Source organism: Xenia sp. Carnegie-2017, unplaced genomic scaffold, assembly GCF_021976095.1.
Source record: "Xenia sp. Carnegie-2017 unplaced genomic scaffold, XeniaSp_v1 HiC_scaffold_2, whole genome shotgun sequence".
NCBI classification, from domain to species: domain Eukaryota; kingdom Metazoa; phylum Cnidaria; class Anthozoa; order Malacalcyonacea; family Xeniidae; genus Xenia; species Xenia sp. Carnegie-2017.
Window position 1 is genome coordinate 2740232 of NW_025813482.1, and position 22208 is coordinate 2762439.

General features: G+C 34.7%; 2 protein-coding genes, 1 long non-coding RNA gene and 1 other non-coding gene across 6 annotated transcripts; 3 read left to right on the top strand and 1 right to left on the bottom strand.

Moving 5' to 3' along the window:
- The first annotated feature begins 1467 nt into the window (after positions 1–1467).
- Positions 1468–8809, top strand: LOC124439947 (pre-mRNA-splicing factor ATP-dependent RNA helicase DEAH1-like). Of its 2 annotated transcripts, none has more exons than XM_046990247.1 (5): positions 1468–2690; positions 3587–3791; positions 4924–6182; positions 6344–7105; positions 7676–8809. In XM_046990247.1, the coding sequence occupies exons 1-5, from the start codon at positions 1575–1577 to the stop codon at positions 7883–7885; spliced, it is 3552 nt and encodes a 1183-aa protein (XP_046846203.1). In that variant the 5' UTR covers positions 1468–1574; the 3' UTR covers positions 7886–8809. The 2 variants fall into 2 exon arrangements, with proteins under 2 accessions (XP_046846203.1, XP_046846204.1); XM_046990248.1 differs by having other exon boundaries at positions 6344–7154; positions 7676–7819.
- Positions 3094–5031, bottom strand: LOC124439952. The gene is made up of 2 exons (XR_006946507.1): positions 4870–5031; positions 3094–3804 (listed from the first exon to the last, which is right to left on the bottom strand). It is a non-coding gene; the product is annotated as an uncharacterized LOC124439952 (long non-coding RNA).
- A 4688-nt stretch (positions 8810–13497) lies between the features above and the next one.
- Positions 13498–13569, top strand: Trnat-cgu. The gene has a single exon. It is a non-coding gene; the product is annotated as a tRNA-Thr (tRNA).
- Positions 13570–13835: 266 nt separating this feature from the next.
- On the top strand, positions 13836–21448 carry LOC124439948 (molybdenum cofactor sulfurase-like). 2 transcript variants are annotated; one of them, XM_046990249.1, is made up of 12 exons: positions 13836–13942; positions 14321–14472; positions 14630–15176; positions 17201–17477; positions 17601–17957; positions 18613–18775; positions 19545–19629; positions 19720–19832; positions 19898–20016; positions 20500–20622; positions 20987–21091; positions 21200–21448. In XM_046990249.1, the coding sequence occupies exons 3-12, from the start codon at positions 14653–14655 to the stop codon at positions 21293–21295; spliced, it is 1962 nt and encodes a 653-aa protein (XP_046846205.1). In that variant the 5' UTR covers positions 13836–13942; positions 14321–14472; positions 14630–14652; the 3' UTR covers positions 21296–21448. The 2 variants fall into 2 exon arrangements, with proteins under 2 accessions (XP_046846205.1, XP_046846206.1); XM_046990250.1 differs by lacking the exons at positions 13836–13942; positions 14630–15176 and having other exon boundaries at positions 14409–14472.
- The last annotated feature ends 760 nt before the right edge of the window (positions 21449–22208 follow it).

Sequence of the window (22208 nt, forward strand, 5' to 3'; positions counted from 1 at the left end):
GCAGGGTGTTTTGAATGAATGACTTTCAATCCCCATCGAAACGTGATGTCAATCCGTGTTTACATGAAACTAATTGTTGTTTTTCTTCGCACTCATTTTAACCCATTTAGCCTCTTTATTTACTTACGAGCTACAATTTGCCAGAAGACAATAACCATGGCACATGCGTGCTTCGTCATTAATCACAATATCATTCCAGAATGAAACTCAATTCGCGTTTACATGAGATAAAAAGTAAATTTCGATCCGGAATGAAACTAGGAATGAACTTGATCCGGATCGAGTTGTGACTCATTCCGGATTCATGTAAACATGCAATAGGATTTCTTTTAAAGTGGAATGAGTTCATTCCGGATCGAAACTCATTCCGGATTCATGTAAACACCCCCTTAGCTAAATTACATGCTTATTACTGTATTTAATATGAAAACCTCTGAAATGAAAACGTTCTTGCGTTTTTTAAAGTTGGTTAAAATTTTTAAAAAAAAATTAAAGGGGGAGAGGACAGCTGCCATCTTCTTAGTCTCTGCCACTGGTTACACCAAAATCTACCTTCCTTTATCATTTTCACAAACGTCAGCTGTCTTGCTATAACAATACGTGCATGTTCATTAGTTTGAGCCACTGTCATGGTCTCATTGCAATCTTCGCACTTTACAGTGTGCACAATGTTTAACGGTTCTTCCTGTAAAGCAAACAGGTTTTATAAACACATTTATAAACAATGACAGCAAGGTATGCTATATTTTCTTCAAAACACATGCCTTATGATCCAAGTTAATCTTTTTTTCATTAACTTCTTGTAGTCTAATCATAAGCAAAATGATGAAATCAGAAAATTTAAATATATTAGTAGCTTTTAATTCTAACTCAAATGTTTTGGTTAGCTTCCCATATGCTTCACATATACCATTTGTAACCAACAGCTGTTGTTGGAAATTTCTACAAATTGCTTAAACAACAAAATACTACCAATAGGATTTGCTTAAAAGCATTTTAAAATGGAAATATATTTTCCCACTACTGTTATGTTAAGAAATGTAAATGCAAGACCATCATTTATGCAAGTTGAAGAAACACGATGGTAGTTAGTTGCATTTATAAATTGTTTTTAAGCAATATGTTTAATTGACAAGGCTAAAATTTTTAACATAAATATTTTATTTACAGCCATGCGGGTGATACGGCCATGATATTGCCTTATTTGGTTGTGAATGAACGTGTCCGTGTTACATTTCCGTTCACAAATAATATTGGTTTCTGAGTGCCATTCCGAATGAAATAACATCCATGCCGAATGAAATTACTCTAAATGAAATGCTCAACAAAAGAGAGTTTTCATTGCAAAATTGCAGTTAAAAGAATATAGTGAAATGACAGCACTTAATAACGAAAACTTTTAACTTCAAATGTGAATAAATTAGTATTGGCGGATATTACACCTCACATGACCTTGCCATGCCGTGACCACATTTATTCTCGGAGCATGCTTTTCGTTTTCTGATAATTTGTTGGTTAAACATCTGTATTTTTTAAAATTAATGGCAGTAAATATCATTAATCCTTAATAGACAATGAGTGTTATTTCTGTGCGGTCGGAAAATATAGTTGACAAACAATGGGAAATTGTCGAAAAAGAGTTGCAGGACCATGTAGAAGCGTTACAACGGCGCTCTGATCAGTTACTTTTAAGAAATTTGAACAGATTAAAGGATCTTGAGCAGTTATCTTCTAGAAATTCTCGAAAGAAGAAATCTAAATTCGAAGATTTACAACGTTTCGACGCAACCCAGGAGAAAAAGCAAGAGTTAATAGAGCAACGCAAGGAATTTGAAAAAAAATATAAAAACGTATTTGAAGGTTTTTGTAATGAAATTTCAAAGTTGGTGACGTCTCATCAAATCGTTGTTGAAAGAGAATTTAGAAAATTTGAAGCTAGTTTGCCGATCTATTCAAAGAGGTCGACGATTTTAGAAGCCGTTCACTCGACTCAAGTTGTTGTTCTTGTCGGAGAAACTGGATCAGAGAAAAGTACACAGCTTGCTCAGTATTTGGCTGAGGAGGATTCAAAAGAAGGGATAATTTTTGTTACCGAACCTGACAAATCTACCGCTCTGGGTTTAGCCAAGCAAGTTTCAAATGAATTTCTTTGTAAGCTTGGTGATGAAATTTGTGTGAATTCTAGCGTCAATGATAAAACAAAAATAAAATTTGCCACCCATAAAGATTTATTGAATGAGGTAATCAAGGGTGATGAAATTATTCAGCAATGCTCAGTTATTATTATTGACCAAGCTCAGGAAAGGTCTGTTGATGTTGATATGCTTCTTGCAGTGCTAAAGCAGTCATTGCAGTGTTTTTCTCATCTAAAACTTATTATTGTATCAACCCAGCAGAATAGTTGTGTTTTCCAAGATTATTTTCCTGGTTCCACTAAAATAACAGTACCAGGGAAAGTATATCCTGTCAAGACTGTTTATGCAGAAAAAAGGCTCCCTAGATATGTTGATGCAGTTTGTGATAAAGTTGTTGAAGTTTGTCAATCTAGAGAAGGAGGTGATATCTTGGTGTTTTTAGCTCAACCTCATGAGATTGAAAAGACCTGTGAAAAATTGAAGGAGACATTGGATGATGCCAAATATATTATTCTTCCTCTTTATGGCAAGCTTGAATTAGATCAAAAGTCCAAGGTAAAATGCATATGTATATGTTATGTATGTGTCTATGCTCCATTCACTTTCATGCAAATGATTTAATAAAGACTAAAAGAAACTGATCAGAAAACATTCAGTGTTATTGAAATTCGCTAATGCCTTGATTTTGTTTTTTGATAATTTCATCTCCTTGCAGTTTGCTCTATGTAATTATGGTAGTCTATAAATAATGGCAACTTTCTCTAAGCATGCGAATTCAATACCAGTTGACACGGCAAAGTCTTGCAAGTACTTTTTAATTCATTAATGCATTACCTGATTTCAATTTGGAACTACAAAGAAATTTAAGGTCTATGACCTCAGAGTTCTCTATGATATGAGCAATGATTTTGTGTGTTTTTTCTTGATCTTCATGTATTTATGCATGCAAAACACAAAATTTTTCGAAGGATTTGGGACCATTTTAATCAGAGATGCAAGCAAAGTATCTTTTGATTAAAAATTACAAAATTATGTACTTAAGTTCTGGTTAAACTTTATTTTAAATTCATTGAAGTTTTATAATAACATTAGTTGTTTTTAACGCTGAGTGCAATTTTTGCCACTTGCTTTTTTTACCCGATTCTGTGTGGTAAAGAGCAGCAGAATTTTCATAAACTGCATAGCCATTTGAAATTGCACTTGTACAACTACACTTTACCAAATTATTACTTAAGCAAAGTTCCCAAATAATCTGCTTACTTATTGATTAATCCCCAATTGTTTACTATTTACCATTCACTTCTAAATTACTAGCAACACCCTTGTGACTAAATTATTCTGTTGTTAGCTGCTTTTTCATATGCTACATACTTTCTTGACACTCTCTCACTCTTTAACCATTTCCACTTCTTTGCATTTATGCAGTCCCTTACCAGTAAATTTTCTTCAAGGTATTTGAGACAACGCCGGAGGGAAAAAGAAAGATTGTTGTTGCAACAAACATTGCAGAATCATGGATGGTGGTTCCTGGTATAAAAATTGTCATTGATTCAGGAATGAAGATGGAGGCCTCTTTTTATCCATTAAATAACATGACAACATTAGAAGCACAACTTGTAAACCAGAATTCAGCCAAACAACGAGCTAGCAGGGCAGGTACATGGTTTGTCTATAAATTATAATGTAATTTAAAGCTATTACCAACTCTTTGACAAAATAGTTGAAACTCTTTTAATTTAAAGGAGATCTAGGGTCGTTCTTTTTAATAAGTATTTGGATACCCTTGGGTTGTTGAAAGCTGTCGTTGTTACTTCACCTAACTGAAGCGATACTCCTCACTCTAATGACCAATTTTGAAAGTGGAACAGTTCCCCAAAATAGAGCAAAATTTATTTAGACAAGATGCCATTCAAATGCGATATATTGGCTTTTAATGTGTCTTAATTTTTGGTTATTCAATAGTTTGTTTCCCCCGGCCCGATTAGTTCTTGTCACCACAAGTTCTTGTCATCCAAAAAGTCTTGGATGGATAGTTATGAATATGTGACATTTTGTTCACATTGTTAACGGTTAGAAAATGCATTCTTGAAATCGAAATCAACAACATGAATATGACTTTGCTTTCTAATTAACTTTAATGAACATATTCCAAATAATGTGTAAAGTGTTTCCTAGAGACTAATGGTTTAGAACTGCATATTTGTTTTCTGATATGAATTTTCACTTCACATTGAAATGGACATACATCCCAAGCCTTATATAGGAGCAAAGTTCTACAAACTCATGTAATTCTTTGTCACCTATCTTGTAGAATGAAGGAATGTTTATGTTTTTTTCTATCCAGATTGGAGCATTATTATTATTATTTTTAGTATTATTTACACTTTTTTAAACACGCTGGATCCTAAAATACAACTACATATAAAAAATAAAAAGGTTGATTTTCAGATAGCCGTGTGATAAAAAAAAATTAAAAAGGATACTATGTCTATGTATAATGAAAAAACTATAAGCTACTTAAAAATAAAATATTAAATCTATAAAGTTTATGCATGCAATTGATATTTTCTTTTGTCTTCAATTGACTATTCCAAGTTTCTGCTATATGCAAAGCTACGTTTTAAGGCATTTATTTTTCGTTTAGGCAACTTGAGAACGCGATTGTTATTTCGTAATTCATACATTTCATTAGCATGTATTGAGAAAAGCTGTCGAAGATAATCAGTAGAATTACCTCATTCATGAATTACTCTTTCAAAAGAAATTTGATTGAGGTTCCCCTTTTTAGGTCTGACTGGTCCAGGTAAATGCTACTGCCTCTTCACAAAATATGATTACAACAAAATGGAAAAAAGCTCAACACCAGGAATTTCGAATGTGAATCTTGAGTTTCCTGTGCTTCAATTGCTAAGTTTTGGCGTGAAAAATGTTGAAAGTTTCGACTTTGTTGAAAGTCCTCCTCCAGAATCACTTGAGATGGCTTTGAAAAACCTAAAATCATTAGGTACTATTGACGGTTATGGAACTTTGACTGATATTGGCAATGAAATACTTCAACTACCTACTGAACCAAGATTGTCGAAGGCATTGCTTGAGGGACTGGAACGAGGATGTGGAGATGACGCTGTCATTGCGGCTGCTTTATTTTATCGTGGTCATAATGTGTTTTGCAGAGGTACGGTTCATGGGAATGAGGACTGTGCTTTTCAAAAACAATTTTGTTTTAGCAGTGGTGACCTTGTGAGTGCAGTGAATATTTTTAAGAAGTGGATGGCTTTGACACGAAAAAAGAAGATTTTGTTCTGCAAACAGAATGCTTTAGATACAAAGCTACTTCGCTCTGTCAGTGAATGTTTTAAAGAAATTAAGAACGCTCTATTGGTCAAACGACCTAATCTTCAGTTTGAAGTCACCACTGATGATGTACGTAAATCGCTGTGTAAAAGTTTACTGGCAGGATATCCCGAGAACATAGCAATGCTGTGTGATAATAAAGATGGTGACTATATTACATATGTGTCAAAAGTTAACGTAAAGATTCACCCTTCATCTGTGTTATCTTTGCTTGGTGATGAGCCCAAATATGTGATGTACCAAAAACTACACAAAAATAGTAAGACAGTGTTCATGGAAAACGTCACTCCGATTGAATTTGACTGGCTTTCAGAAGTTTCTGGTTATGTTGATATGCCGTTTGCCTCAAAATCTCCCGTTAATCGACAGCGTACCAAACATGCTAACGATACTATTGGATGCAAAAAATCGCGTGCTAAAAGCGTTAAGGAACCAGTCTCGAACGGAAAAAGAGTGGACACTACGCATGCTGAAATTAGAAACGCTTATCCTGGTCATGTTTATGGTGTCAGTGGAAATGATGTTAATTACGTGAAGCGTAATCAGTATCTGGATCATTTTGAAGTCTCCGTTTTCAACGTAGGAGGAATAAAATTGCTTCTGTCCAATGCCTTACGAACGGAATCCATTCTTCAACCAGAAGCCTGCTGCAAGTTTGATGTGTTTTTGAGAAAAGTTGATCTTAATGCAGGGGTTTGTTTTTATCATTTTTTGAAGTTGATACCATTCATATAAATATGTGAAGGTGTTTAGGGGATTAAAAATACTTTGTCTTTTTGACGCCAAATTTGAGGTTTAAGCTAATTTATTTTTACTATTTTCCAAAGTTTTACCAACTCTTACATTTTATGTAGGTGGATGCCCAGAAATTAATTGCAACTCTCAAAAACTATGGTAAAGTTCTTAACACATGTTGCTATCACAGACCGTCCAATGATAATACTTTTTATCACTGGGGAACTGTTACATATTGTAGCAGTAAGGAAGCCAAGAAGGCTAGTGTGTTCATCCAGCCACTGAAAGATTACATAGGTTCTGAAGATTTTGCTGGTCAAAACGTTAAAGGTCTTTGCTTAGAACCTACTCATGCTGAGTGCTTCCCCTCCCACAGCTATTCTGCGTCCTCTGTGCGTTCAACTGTTATTGTGAGCTGGTTTCCGCTTCCTGCCCAAAGGTTTGCATTCGTCAAATGTGAAAATGAAGACATTCTGCAGAAAATATTAAAGAGCTTAGTGCAAAATATGAGACCACCGCTTTCAGGGTCTTCGGGAGCATCGAAAAGGACGGACGTTGGTGATATATGTCTTCCTATTATTGAAAACGCCAACAAGAGAACGGTGAGAGAAATTTTAAAGAAATGTTGTGGCCCTACACTTTTGGAGGGAGTGACTAAAATCAGAATCCCACCAAAGCCATTGTGTCATTTCAACGTCGAAAAGGAGAAAACGAAACTGACGAAGTTGCTAATGAATTATTCATCCGCAAAGTTGCAAAGTATCCGGACTATAAACAACAAAAAAGTCGAAGCTTTTGTTGTATTTGTGAACATGGACAGTGCGCAAACGTTTGTGTCTGAAGTAAACAGAACGTCGGATTTTTTGGCCAGACTCTATGAGGTATGAGATACTGAATTAACTGTCGAAAAAAGAAACCTTCTTATGAAGGGTAAGTTGAGTCATCTGGTCTTGACTACTTTCAGTAAAATAGATGTGGGTTAATGCATTCCTTCAGTCATAGCATTAGAAATATCGTTACCATGTCAGTTTCCCGTACATTTCTAAAAGTAAATTATGTAAGTTGTTTGTTTATTTATACATCCAAAGAAATCACTTAACCGTGGAAACAAGACAACAGTTATGTAGATAGGTTTTACTATAGAAATGTATTGATTGGTCATGAAGTCAATGAATATTTACCTCGCGATACACGAATCAAAATTAAATGGGCTAGGGAAAATGAAATGAAATAAATGTATGAAACATTTTATGGTTGATTCAAACTGCAAGTCATAAGTATAGTAGTTTTTTGTGACTTGCACTATCATTGGATCCCCAGTCGCAATGCTTAGTACAAAATGCAACAGTTTTTATGAAGTACAAGTTAGCCTTACAATGATTACTAATTAGAGCATATGATCAGTTTCCTACTATTAAGCTTTAGTCAAAATTCTTGTTTTTTTTTTGTAGATTGCTCCAGCTGCCAAGCGAAATACCTTTGAGTTGATGAAACCAGAGGTTATAATAATCGATGATCCGGTCACAGCCCGTTATTTTTTCTCCGGTCTTGGTCGCAAAAGACTCGCGTTTATTGAGAAGAAAAACAAAGTCAGCATTTACAGCTGTGATTATGGTCGACGAGTTCAGATTACTGGTTTTCCCACTTCGCACTTGCACTGAAATGATTATGAAATTAATCGAAGAATTTGACAGCAATCGTGAAACAGATGTGGTCGAAGTTGACTTAAGCATTTCCGAGCGACCTGTGGGTACCATCAGAAAAATATTAAAGCAGTTTGGAAATGATTTTTTCAAACTTGTTGAAGACGAGAATTGTGTGGCATCGCTAGACATACAACGACGTAAACTTGTATTTAGCGGTAGCAAACTTTCCATTCTCAACGTGCAGAGAAAACTGGCAAAGTATTTTGACTCTATGTCAAATAATTCCAAAAAATTTTCAATTCCTGAAACTTGTTGTCCTATATGTTTGGCAAACGTTGAAACCAGCTTTACCCTCACACACTGCAAACATAGCTATTGTTTAATTTGTATAACATATTATATTTATGACGTGTTACGTTCTGGGAGAACGAAAAACAAATTCCCTCTTCAGTGTCTCAAAGAGAATTGCACTTCCAGCGTGGTCAAAGACGATTACATTGCCATATTAAAAACAGAAGATATTGGAAAGTTATGCAAGGTATCTCTGGAATGTTTCTTGATCGACAATCCTAACTTCAAATCATGCCCTACCATTGATTGCTCGTGGATCTACGAAGTAAGCGAAAGTCCAAGTGTGTTTTTATGTCCTGCTTGTAATTTTCGTTTGTGCAGGAAATGTGGTGATTCTGCTCATGAGATGTTTAGTACATGCGAAGAATACGAAGCTAGTAAAGATTAATGACATGTCAAAGTTTGGACAGTTTGAACTTGGGCCGGCATTAGTCAGTCCAAGCATTTGTTTATAAATTATTGCTTAATTTTAATTACGTGTATGCTTAAACGCAAACTTTATTTGAACTAAGGGCAGTGTAGACTTAGTAATAGATAGTTTAGCAATATTTTTGTGCACATAAAATATATTTCACTCTTTCTATGTTATTCATTGAAAATTTTTCTTAACAACATAGCTGAATATACACTTAATGCATGCTCCCGAGGGAAACGGTGAGTTTCGTTTAGTCAAACGGCATGTCCGACCCCAAATAAGGCTCAACTACATTTTCGTCTGACTCTATAGTTTGACTTCACCACATACCAGTGATCGCGGAGCTACTTTAAAAGTGGGGGAGGGGGGGAATAATACGAGAATGAACTTTTCATGTGGGACGTTGAATTTTACTCAATAAATTTCTTGTTCACTGACTTAGTGGGAGGACATTTATTTTTTCACTTTTAACTCTTTCACTAATGTACTTTTAGTAGATTATGATATTTGCCAAATGTACAAAAGGCAACAGCATGGTTTTGAGTGCAATTAGGAAAAAAACATTTACGAATGAGTTTTTCAAGATTTGAAGTCTTTGAAAAACTTACGAGTCCATGACTTCCGAGAAACTATGCTATTACTCATACTTATTAGTAGTAGTCATGGAAACATGTCTCAACTCTGTTGATTTTTAACTTCAACGTATGGACATTTTCTTTGGCAAATTATTGATACCGACTGGCTCGTATTTTTCAATTCCGTCAGATGTTTTTGAAAAATTATTTTTATCATTCACTCCCTCCTGATGTGCATCTGGTTCTCATGCAGCATCAAGTGTTCGAAAGTCAATACAAGACACAACCAACACACACAAATGAGGAAAAAAAGTATTTACAAACTAAAAATGGTATTTACGTGGGGAACTTGCTTATTGAGATCGGGTTTAAGTTTGTTAATGTGTAAGGCTTCTTTAATTCTGAGGGTGGAAGAATAATTGTCAGTGTCGATAATTGTAAAGCAGTTGTTGGTGTATTGTGATTTGCAGTCATGTGAGGAAAGAAAGTGTTTGAAGATGTGTGAGTTTTTATCACTGGAAATGTGCTCCTTCATCCTGGTAGAAATATGACGCATTGTTTCGCCAATATAGCGACTATTACAAGCCGACATTTGTTTGGGAATTCGGTGATCAAAATGTCAAGAAATGAAATTTGGTTGTTAGATTCGTATTCAGAAGTAAATTTGATATTAGGGTGTTGAGGTTTAAAAAGTTGAAAAATAAGACGGCATCCCTGTTTTGTGTGAAACATGCAAAAATGTCATCCACATTTGGATGCATTCAAAGGTGGCAAGTATGTCAGTTTGATTCACTTTAGGAGGTTTGATGGAAAAACCTAGACCATTCTTTAATAATTCTAACTCATGCTCTTTGAGTTGGTGAGAGGATAAGTTTGTGACGGTTTCCTTGTGAGTAAACGGCAGAACAACGTTTATTGTCAGTTCTTCAGCTTTTTCCGGTGGGTCAGCAATTGTTTGTCAACTTGTTTGTCTACGTTTCTTTTCAAAGATTTGTTAAGTATCGTCCAATCCAGATAGTTCATAATGTTTTTTAATTCGTTAGATTTCTTCGTACGGTCATAGTTTAACTTGCGCACTTCTCGTAAGCGTTTAATGATGGAAGACCTCAGAAGTCGTTTACGTATAGCGTATGTGTCTTGGTTTGAAACTCCAGGTAATGGAAAGCATAGAAACTTGGGAAATACTCCAAACGATTGGCAGTCTTTGGCAGTCTTTGAGCAGTCTTTGGCGGTCTATCTCAACTAATGATACTAACACCATACGCAGGGGCGGATCTAGAGTATGTCAAATCCGTCGCGCGACTGATGTTTGAAACTCAAAAATTACCTATTCATATTAGATTCTTACTTTATTATCGCATTTACTTCGTGATAAAAATCCAGCTTTATTTATTATTGAAAACTAATGACTAATCCAATGAATATCTCCTTGGTAACCAGATCAGTTGAATTTTAATTGACCTGGAATAACCGACTGATAAACTGGTTCGACGAGTCTAAGAACGCCAGAAACGCTATTTTATTGGTCAATGGCCAGATCAGTGGACAGTCTGGAATAATCTCGACCGTGGCCGGACCTATAAGGGAGTCCAATTGCTATCTTACAATTGGTTCATTTGAATTTTGTCTTACTGTGATTGGTTTGACCTATTTCGACTGATAGCCAACTGAACTAACATAGTCAAGCTCACTGTCTGAATTGAATGTTTGATCGTTTCATAATAATTTTCTAAAGCATGATAGAAACTAAACTACAATCAGATGGAATTTATGGAAATCTTTACAAATTCATATGTTGACATGAATGCTGCTTTCCAAACTGGGAATTTTTCAAGAGGGCGAAAAATTTATGGATGAATTGTAAATGCTTGGCAAAGACGATCTCGAGCGACATTTCAGTCATTGATGTTCAAAAGCAAGCCAACATTGTTTTGAGTTTTATCATCAGAAATTTACATCCAAAATCGTAAGTAAAGGACAACTGAAATGTATGCATGAATGTAATATATCAAAGTCAATTTATGCGAGTGTGTGATGCGATTTATGTTAATATGGCGTATGGTAAGCAGATGATGCTTCTAAAATTGTTTACTTTTAGCTATGATTTCTTTAATGCTTGGTGAATCGTGGCCGTTATATGGCAGCGAAATCCTACATTTCTGCAAATATATTTCAATGGACAAAAAATCTGTAGCCATAAGGTGCCATACTATTATTTACTTTATCATAAACAAATGTTTGGGGCTTTTCAGTTTATGATCATTGATCATTCAATCATTAGACAGTTATACTACATATTGTTTAAGATTTGAGAAAACTAACATTGATTACATGAGAAGCTGTTTACTATAACCTGTGATTTTGAGTCTTATGATCTATGAAGCTTTTTATTTTGACAATTTGACTGGAATGGTATTAAACCTGAGTATTTCACATACATGAAATGTTGTCCCATGTCACATATTGTCCCCTTTTCTAACTGAACACCTCATGTAGAGATGTAAAGTTAAGCTCATACCAGATTGTTTGCCATAAATTCCAAAGGGCTATTGATGTATGAAAAGCATTTTCTATAAAGTAAATGTCTTCCTATGTATGCAGATAAACCTTGAAATTTGGCAAAACAGCAAAGTATTTTCATGATCACTAGGTAATTTTTCTGATGATCATTATAATTTCTAAACTAAATTATTTCAGATTTACATTTAAACGAGCTTTGATCATATGAAATGATATTTATCATAACCAGTAAGCACACATGAACCAATTTTAACATTCATGTAATTATATAATTAAAGACATGTTGGTTACATTCTGTTTGTAATTGATAATACAATGTTACTAGTGATTGCTATCCTTGAAGAAGATAATAGTTGAAATGCCTAATAAACATTTATGGCAAATCTGCAAATTTTCACTCTGATAATTTTTTTAAGCTTTGGCAGAAAAAATTTTGAGTTTTTCCTCATGCTAATACTGATGTGGAGATGGGTAAAGTTACAATAAACATGGTTTGAAGTCTGAGCTTCTATATCTATGAACTGTCACTTGTAGTACCAAATTTCTACTCATTACATAGAGGTTTGAATGGGGTCTCTAGGGGGTCTATGCCTGACAACTTGGTAGAAATTTTAAAAGTATATCTGTTTTGAATATAGCATTATTGTAAAATAAATTTTACGTTCCTAGACATGCTAATGAGCCATATATTTGGCATAATAATGAGCCTAAATATTTGGCAAAACATTCAAGTATTGTTCACTTCTTTTTTGAAAAACAATGTGTTGTATTTATAAAACGATGCCCACAAAATACATTTTGTAATGCTCTGAAACGCTGAAAATGGCATTTTAAGGCTCTGAAATTCAAAATTTCTAGAATGCCTCACCCCATGCGGACGATGTTTTATGACTGATGTTTGAAAAATCCTAGATCCGCCCCTGACCATACGATATTTTAAACTTCCGTATATAGGATATTTCTCTAAAATCACTCAAAAGCGATTAACTATATTGATCAAACGATACTGCGTACCTTTTGAAATCAAATTAATTTTTATGCCCTACATAATTAAAAATCTTTTCAGTTTTAAAGATTCCATTCCCTTTAATCTTAAATCCGGGGTAGTACATCAATTTACTTGTGCGGCATGTAATTGTCGCTATATTGGCGAAACAATACGTCATTTTTATCATTTCCAGTGATAAAAACTCACACATCTTCAAACACCTTCTCTCCTCACATAACTGCAAATCACAATACACCAACAACTGCTTTATAATTATCGACACTGACAATTATTCTTTCACACTCAGAATTAAAGAAGCTTACACCTTACAAAATTAAACCCGATCTCAATAAGCAAGTTCACCACTTTAATATCATTTTTAGTTTGTAAATAATATTATGTCAACTTTTTCTTCCGTTTAATGTATCGTCTAACTTCCATATGTTAATGAATTATAAATATTTGTAATGCTGTCCTCATTTCAGTTAACGTTAAGTCTTTTATCTCTATTTATATATTTAAGTATCACATTCTGTAACACATTTATTTGCACTGATGATGGCATAAGTTTGCCGAAACATGTCTGTAATAAAAATGTAAATCACATATAAACTTCCTTCCATCACATATGTATATATATGTAGTGATGTTGAAAAAAATCACGAAAAAAATCACTCGTCCTTCGGACTTCATCAATTTTGATAGTCTTTGAAAAAGACCATCTTTGTGCTTGTCTAGTTATTGTTTATAAACAACTTTTTCAAGCGGATTTTAGTATGGCTCAGTGGCCAAGTGGTAAGGCGTCGGTCTCGTAAACCGAAGATCGCGGGTTCGAACCCCGTCTGGGCCTAACAAAATGTGTTTTGAAGACTACTGCTAAAAAAAAGAAGAAATTTAGTTTTATCTTTTCCACGAAAAAGTTTATTACTTAAAAGAACATGAAAAGCATATTTTTACTAGGGAATTAATATCAAATTTACATTTCATAGTTATCTTCATCCGAACAAGGTCAAAGCAAATCAAAGAAATCTACTCGCCTCAGTCCCCATAAAAATTGGAAAATAACCATAAAATAAGACAGTAATCTATGTCTTGATGTTGTCATAAACATACCCAAATGGTCATGGATAACCCAAATTTATGTTTTAGAAAGCATATTAAATATAGTAACCATGCGACCGACATCACATCTATGAGAAAAAAGGAATTCCCAAACTTAACTGGTAAGAAAAAGAAACAAAAATATGTCATGCATCTTCTATTGCTTTTATTTTTCCCCACTTTATGTGTTTTGCTTCTCATCCTGTTGAGCTTGTTGTTTTGACATTAGAGCTGTTGGCTGGTATTTGATATTTTCTAACGTACACTTGTTGATGTTTATTGCCAAAATAGCGTTGCCAGCCAGCTAGTTTTAGTCCTGGTACATTTAAATTTCGTGGCCTTATTATTATTCATTTCAATTTTACGTTGAGTTAGCATAGGACCACATTTGCTGGTAGGCTATGCAACTGCATACAATTAGTACAACAAGACTTTACAGCTCAAAAGAAATGTATCTTTAGTTACACAATAATTGTTGTTACATATTACATTGCATTAAGATTCTGTCTACTTGGACCACACTGGTGCTACCTTGTATTCCAAGTCACAACTCACTAACTACCACGAAGACTTGATGAAGAATCTCTATGGAAATCCTCATAGTAGCTGTATGAGCAGTGAAAAGACTTTGTCAATTATTGAGGATGTTAAAGTAAGAATTTTATCATTTTTCAATACCACCCAAGATAAGTACCACATCATATTTACACAGAATACCACTCATGCTATTAAATTGATAGCAGACAATTTCAAATTTCATGATGAAAAACGATTAACATCATCAGAAAGCTGGTTTCTTTATCTTCAAGATAATCATACTTCAATTGTTGGTATGCGTGGTGTTGCTTTGAAAAAAATGGTCAATGTTAAAATGATAGACTATGAAGAGTCTGCTCAAGATCTACTTTCCATTTCACTTGACAGAGAATTAAATTCAAATAATTTTTCAAAAAATGGCCATTGGAAAGTAATTAATGACCATTTTCGAGATGAACCCAATAATTTATTTGCTTATCCGGCTATGAGTAATTTTTCTGGACGTAAGTATCCTTTGGATTGGATTTCCACTGTACAAAACAAAAGTTCATTCTTGGAAGCACATTGTGGAAAGTGGTTTGTTCTTTTGGATGCTGCATCTTTTGTGAGTACATCATTCCTAGATCTTAGCATATATTCACCTGATTTTATACCAGTGTCATTTTACAAACTTTTTGGCTTTCCTACTGGTTTGGGTGCTCTCTTGGTGAATGTGAGGGCAGCAGAGACCTTAGATAAAACCTATTTTGGTGGAGGAAGTGTGTCAGCATATTCAAGTGATTGCAGTTTTCATCGATTTAAATCCTTATTAAGTGACAGGTATGTTAGTTGATCTTTCAGGGTGATTTTTATTTGTTTTTCAGCGATGGCATTTCCTTTTTTTATTATTGAGGCTCAAAATTAGTTTACATGCAAACTTAAACATTCCTTATATGGAGCAACATTTGCAAATTTAGCATTTTTTAAATTATTTTTTCAACTTGTTTACTTTGACATTGAAACCATAAAAAATGTTGAAAAATGGTGACTTTTTCCAATAAAATCAATGCAATAAACACACAATTCTATTGTTATATGCCTAAGATAAATTGCGAGATTTTTGCATCAAAAAGAACTGCAATCAGGGGATTCAGATTTATTTCATAAATATATTAAATACCGGTACTTACCTAGTGCCAGTGCTATATAGTCTCTGATGTGGATGATCTACAAGAAAGAAAGAAAGAATAGAAAGAGAGATTGCACACATAAAAATTTTGTGTCATGAGGTTCGATATTCGGTACGTTTGGCTCCTCTGGAAGAGTTTGAGAAACACTCCTTGAGAATAAAGAAAGTAATTTTCCGAATTGACTTGGTTGACAAACACGCAAAGGTCAAGCTAAATGCTGGTTGAAAATCTATATTTTTACGCAACTGGATGGATGTTAGAGCAAGTGTCAAATGTAATTTTCAAGAGAAAAACTTTAACTGTTTATTGACAGCTGAGCTTGTGACTATTTGTAACTACGTCCTAGAAGGGAAGACGTATTAAAGATACATGCAAACGTATTAAAGATACATGCAGACGTATTAAAGATATTGCCTTATGTTAGCACAAACCATGGTGGAGGGAGGATCTGTACGTAAATGTCTGGAGTTACAGTATAATAGATACTGCAGTTTCTACACAAGTTCGTCGATCTTCAGACAGAAGCTTATTAGAGCCTGTGTCTACAACAGGGCCAAAACTTTGTTTTTCCAACAGAATAATCATCTTAAACACACAGCGATGGTCTTCAAACAATATGTTAAGTACACCTTCACAGTTTTAGACTGGTCCAGATGCTTGTAGTACAGATATGACCATGGAAAATATCTTCGCGTCTTCATGGAAAAGCGTTCCTATTACCTTCGTCTATTTATACAGATTCTGCACGACAGTGTCTGCCTTTTTGTGAAAATAGTATGTAAGAATAATATTGAATGCTAGTGATACAGCAAGTTTTCTAGACCTGAGTGACAATCATGATTGGCTCTTTTTAACTCAAGTTACACGGCAACTGATTTAATTTATCATGAAAGGAGCAATAGGTTTTTGAAGGCCCGATTCAAACGTCGCATTTTACATGGACTGTGTTAGGATGGTTAAAATTCAATGCTGTTTTAAAGCAAATATTTTTAAGTACTTTGTGACCAAGCATTTATTGACGGTAACTTATCATTTTCATCATTTTAATATTCACCCAAACGTTCTAGTATAAAATTTCTCGGTAATGGTTCTTTTATAAAACAGAAAAAGAATTTTTCTTATTTGCGGAAGATTGATAACTGGGGTAGCTGATACTCATTTATTCATGATATGCTGCATTAAATTCCTTTGAATTCCATTGTTTTCTACGGATTATAATAGCGCGTTCAGACTGAGTGCCTTGGCACGGTACTCAGGCATGGGTACCAATGTGAACACAACATTTTGACGATTCCCAAGTCAAAATGCCCGGGTCTGGGCTCCACGAAAAGAGGTAGTACCCAAGTACGGTGCTCGGGCACGGGCACCAATGTGATCGACGATACCTGAGTAACGTGTACAGAGAGGGACGTATTCAGCACATGGTTTCAAAACTTGTTTACAATGAAAAACATGAAATTATAAATAGTCAAAGCTAGTGGGTACTATGTAGTGTGAACTATGTAGTGCGCACTCAGTCTGAACGTGCTATAACATGTATATATGAATATTGCCCTCCCCCCTCTCCTCCAATTATCAATCTTTCGCTTTCCCTGTTCTTGGCGGAGTCTCTTGATGTTTAGCTTTAACTGGACGTTACATTGAAAATTTTCTGACGTATACTGTATTTTTCAGACATGAGGACGGTACAGTACCATTTCTGGAAATATTGGCTGTGAAATATGGTTTTGATGCATTGGCAAATTTGACAGGATCAATGGAAAACATAGCCAAACATACCTTCTTTCTCGCTCAATATGTGTACAAAGAGTTAAAGGAATTGAAACATTTCAATGATCATGACGTTTGCCATTGTTATTGTGACACAGCTTTTAAATCCAGCTCACTACAAGGTCCGATTGTCAACTTCAATGTAATGAAATCAAGTGGAAGCTATGTTGGCTATGCTGAGGTATTATAATATCATGGCATATTATATTTTATAACTTGGTAATATTTCACGAACCAAAACAATCTTATTTATGATCACGTACAAGTTGTGCACGTTGAATTTTAATTCGATACTCTTTTTCAGGTATCTAAACTCGCAGCTACTTATCGCATACATTTAAGGACAGGGTGCTTTTGCAACGTTGGAGCCTGTCAGCATTTTCTGAACTTAACTTCAGCTCAACTTTGCAAGCATTTTGAAGCTGGTCACGTTTGTGGAGACAGCCTGGATCTCATTGATGGCCAGCCAACAGGCTCAATTAGGATATCGTTCGGTTACATGTCTGATTTGTCTGATGCAAATAATTTTCTTCAATTCATCAAGGAGTGTTTTGTTGAGACAACATCACCTATAGCAACACAACGTTACAAGAATGATACCGACGAGGCTTTTCTAAAACGCATATTTATTTATCCAATAAAATCTTGTGCAGCTTTCGAAGTGAGTATAAACCACAAGTTTTTTTTATTGATGAAACATTTAGTTGTACCAGCAAATACTCTATCTGTCATGTAAAACTACACAGTTGTACCAGCAAATACTCTATCTATCATGTAAAACTACACAGTTGTACCAGCAAATACTCTATCTGCCATGTAAAACAACACAGTTGTACCAGCAAATACTCTATCTGTCATGTAAACAACACAGTTGTACCAGCAAATACTCTATCTGTCATGTAAAACAACACAGTTGTACCAGCAAATACTTTATCTGTCATGTAAAACAACACAGTTGTACCCAGCAAAAGTTAGCCGTGGCATTTTTTTGCTCAGGCTCAAACTCCATAAAAATCCACTTACATGTATTTCTCCAACTTTAATTATTCGATGGTATGAGTGGAGATTTTACAGAATACTTTAAATATTTGTCGCTCTTACACAGATGCCCCCATTGCTCCCACTTCAACAACTCTGTGCTGGAAAAGGTCATATGTATTTTTTTTCGTAAAATCAAGCACTAATGTGCAAGATAGAAGACTGAAACACTACAAACTTGGAAGTCGTTAAATATGATCCAAAGTATTTTTCCGCACTTCGAACAATAAACTCAAAAGTTGTTAAATTTGATCAAAAGTTTTTCGTCACATATTTAGGTCAAAGAATGGGATTTATGTGAGAAAGGGTTAAGTTATGATAGAGAATGGTTGATTGTTAATGAATCAGGATCATTTATTAGTCAAAAAAGAGTACCTCGTCTGTGTTACATCACACCTGTCATTGACATGGATGAAGAAGTTATGCGTCTACAAGCTCCAGGTAAATTCATATCTCTCTCTCTAGTTAACGTTTAATATGTTTTTAGTGCAGAATTTCCATGCGAGCGATTAGTGCAAAGACACCACTTTATTGGTATGATATCAACTAGTTAGTCGAGTGGAGTGCTTATGTTGCCTCTCATCTTCAATTTGTTTCAACAAACGCATTTTTAGACTCCTTGTTATTTACCTGACTTTAGTTACCTTGCAATGGCATAGTCAGCTCGATATGAAGGGGAAGGTGGAATATTCATATATTCATGTTCTGCCATATTGAGCTATTTTGAAATCAATTGTTTTCTGCGGATTATAACATGCATATGTCGTCCTCCCCTTGACGATGACATTTACATTACTGCGTGATAAAAACGAAAATCGTATTTAAACATGTAAACCGTGGACAACAAGGGGACAGCTAGTTATTTAAATCATAGCTTGTGCTTTATTTATATTAAAAATGATTTTATTTGCCATAAGTTAGTGGATTTTTACCTCGTGTTACATAAATCAAAATCAAATGTTAATGAAGGATGAAACACGTTTTGGTTGATTCAAATTATTATTCAAAAGGCAGTGTTTTTGAAACTTTGCCCCATCCCTAGTTACATATTGCGGTAAGGTCAAATGAATCTCGTGATATTCTGTGTTCCAAGTAATGAATATTCTTGCTTGCTTTGATAGCCTTATAGTATTAAATTTTGCTAGACTATACCATCTGCTGATATATCATGCTCTTTCTTGCTTTATTTCTATTGTCGTTTCTACGTTAGGTTTGTCCGAATTTGTTCTTCCAATTCACATGTCGCCAGACCAGACAGATGGTAATGTCGTTCAACCAAGAATATGTGGATCTAAGTATGTACCGTGTCCCACATAGACATTAAATGTATTATTTTAACTCATTGTTCTGAATCTAACCTGCCATGCGCGATGTTATGGATTTAGAGTTTCAGGTATTGACTGTGGAGATGACGTTGCCAAATGGCTGACGACCTTCCTTGGACAAAAGTGCCGTTTGATAAGACAGAATCCAAATGTTTTTAGAAGATTGAATGCAGGTATTTTCCCTGGAGCTAGTCAGACCCTCCACTTCACTCTACATCTTATGATATTACGTGTTTAGATAGATTTTGTAGCCAGGCTCTCTCGCTGGCCAACAATTCTCAACTAGTGATGATCAATGAATCGAGTTGCGTAGATCTTCTTAATAATATCAACAGTTCCACTACCGCTCAAGATAAGGTATATCAGAAATGTACTGTTTTAGTCTGTCGTTTTAAACATGTGTATTTTTGCAGTGTTGTGAATATTTTAAAACTTTACTCTGTGTTTGTTTTTGTCAAACCTTCCTTATACGTTCATGCACAAGACAAGTTTCTGGCCAAAATTTTTGTACGTAAAATTCTGTGTAGTGACATAAAAAATGACTTACGAAATTATTTATCAAACAAAAAAGGTTCGTGTACTTGCTATTGATGAAAATACTCCGTATGTAACATCTTTCCACTATAAAACTCCAAGAAATGTAGTCGATTGAAAATTCTCTACTCTGCCATTATCAACTTATTGTAAAGGTCCAACAGCGGTCTTCAGGCCTCTGAAAAACTATAGCTCGTTCTTTTAGTTTTATTTACTGCTATCACTGTATGCATCTGTTTTCTATTTACTCAAACGTTATTTTATAGAAGATGATTAATCGAGCATTTATTTCTGTTATCCTTTTAGACTTGTGAAATGTCGGTGGAATCCCTTGTTTATCGATTTCGACCGAACATAATCATTTCTGGTATTGGAGCCTACGTCGAAGAGACTTGGGGCAGTTTAACTATTTCTGACGTTAAATTTGAGGTAACTATTTTATGTCTACGTCTACGTTCTTTTAGAACTGAAACTAAATTGCTACAGCTACACGATGCCACATGAGGATTACCCTTCAAATATAATGAGGATAATAACTGTTTTGCTTCTCAAATTTATCTGATTATCTACTCCCGTTGAAAATGAAATTTTCATAAAACTTTTTTTCAAAATTTGAGAAAAATTTCAATGAATATACATTTTTGCACTCCACCTTTTCACGAACAGTTTTGGCAGTTCAAGATTCAACGTAAACTAAAGTGCAAAGTTGAGATTGCGCTTTTTGCTTTTACCCAAGAGCCGTGACTGCATGAATAAAATATGAAATTAGCAATGTACTTTTATGTTTTTACAGTGTGTTGGCTTATGTTTTCGCTGCCGAATGATATCAGTTAACCCGGATAGCGGTGAACTTACAAAAGAACCCATGCGAACTTTAGCTCAAATAAGAGGATCAAAAGTATGTAAGATAATTCATACAAGTAATTTTTTCATTAACATTGAAAGTCTGTAAAGCTTTTCAGTGTTCTCACCGACATTTCTGTGGTGATTGTTTATTTTTTCTTAGGTGCCTTTTGGGATCCATCTTCAGCGGATTGTGACTCAAGACAAAGCGATACCAAGACTTTCTGTTGGCAACTATGTCAAATTTCATCAATCGTGATGAGTTTTGTGAATTAGAAAAACTCGGTCAAAATATTACTGAAACTTCTTATGATAAAGCCGCCAAATTTAGCGGCTTTAGCCATAATATCCCATATTTTTAGCATCCTTTTATTGAATGATTCTATAATCATGATTAAATTAATCCTGGATAGCCCAAGTTTGTTTTCTCACAGAGTTTCGTTTTGCAATGCCACTGACTACAAAAAAAACAACAGTTCTTGTGTAAGTTCTTGTTTGAAAAATTGTAGTTGTCGGGTATTTCCATTTACTTGTTATGTATATATTGATGCCAGCCACTGACATGTATTATAATTAATAGAAATCAATGATGCCAGCGCTGCTTTTGATGATTAATTCGGGAGAACTGGGGCCGGTTGCACGAAGCCTGGATAACGTTATCCATTGGATAACAAAAATTTTCAAACTTGTAAAAAGGTGTTTATATTTTTCTTATGACAAAGAAATTTTGTACTCTTCAAAACAATATTTTATTTCAGTGATTGCACAGTTCAAATCGTTTACTTTTCTCCTATAAGGGATTTTATGAACTTTCTGAAAAATTTGCTATCCAGTGGATAACGCTATCCGAGCTTCGTGCAACCGACTCCAGACTTGTAATTAAGACTACATGTTATTCTTCATCTCATTTGTCACAATTACTAATTAGTATCGATCAGTATCGATTCTCGATTATCGATGTTGAATGTAAATGGTTTGAACCCGGGAGTATCGTTACATGTTTGTAAATGTAGATCGTCCAGGTTACACATTTCCTGTACACATGATACAATGACGTAAGAACCAGATTACAAATACGGCTAACCTGACGTTTACTCCTCATTTGACTCTGAAGATGACTACCGCTAAGGTTGTCGAAACGTCAGTCAACAACAACAAAAACAGTCCTTCTC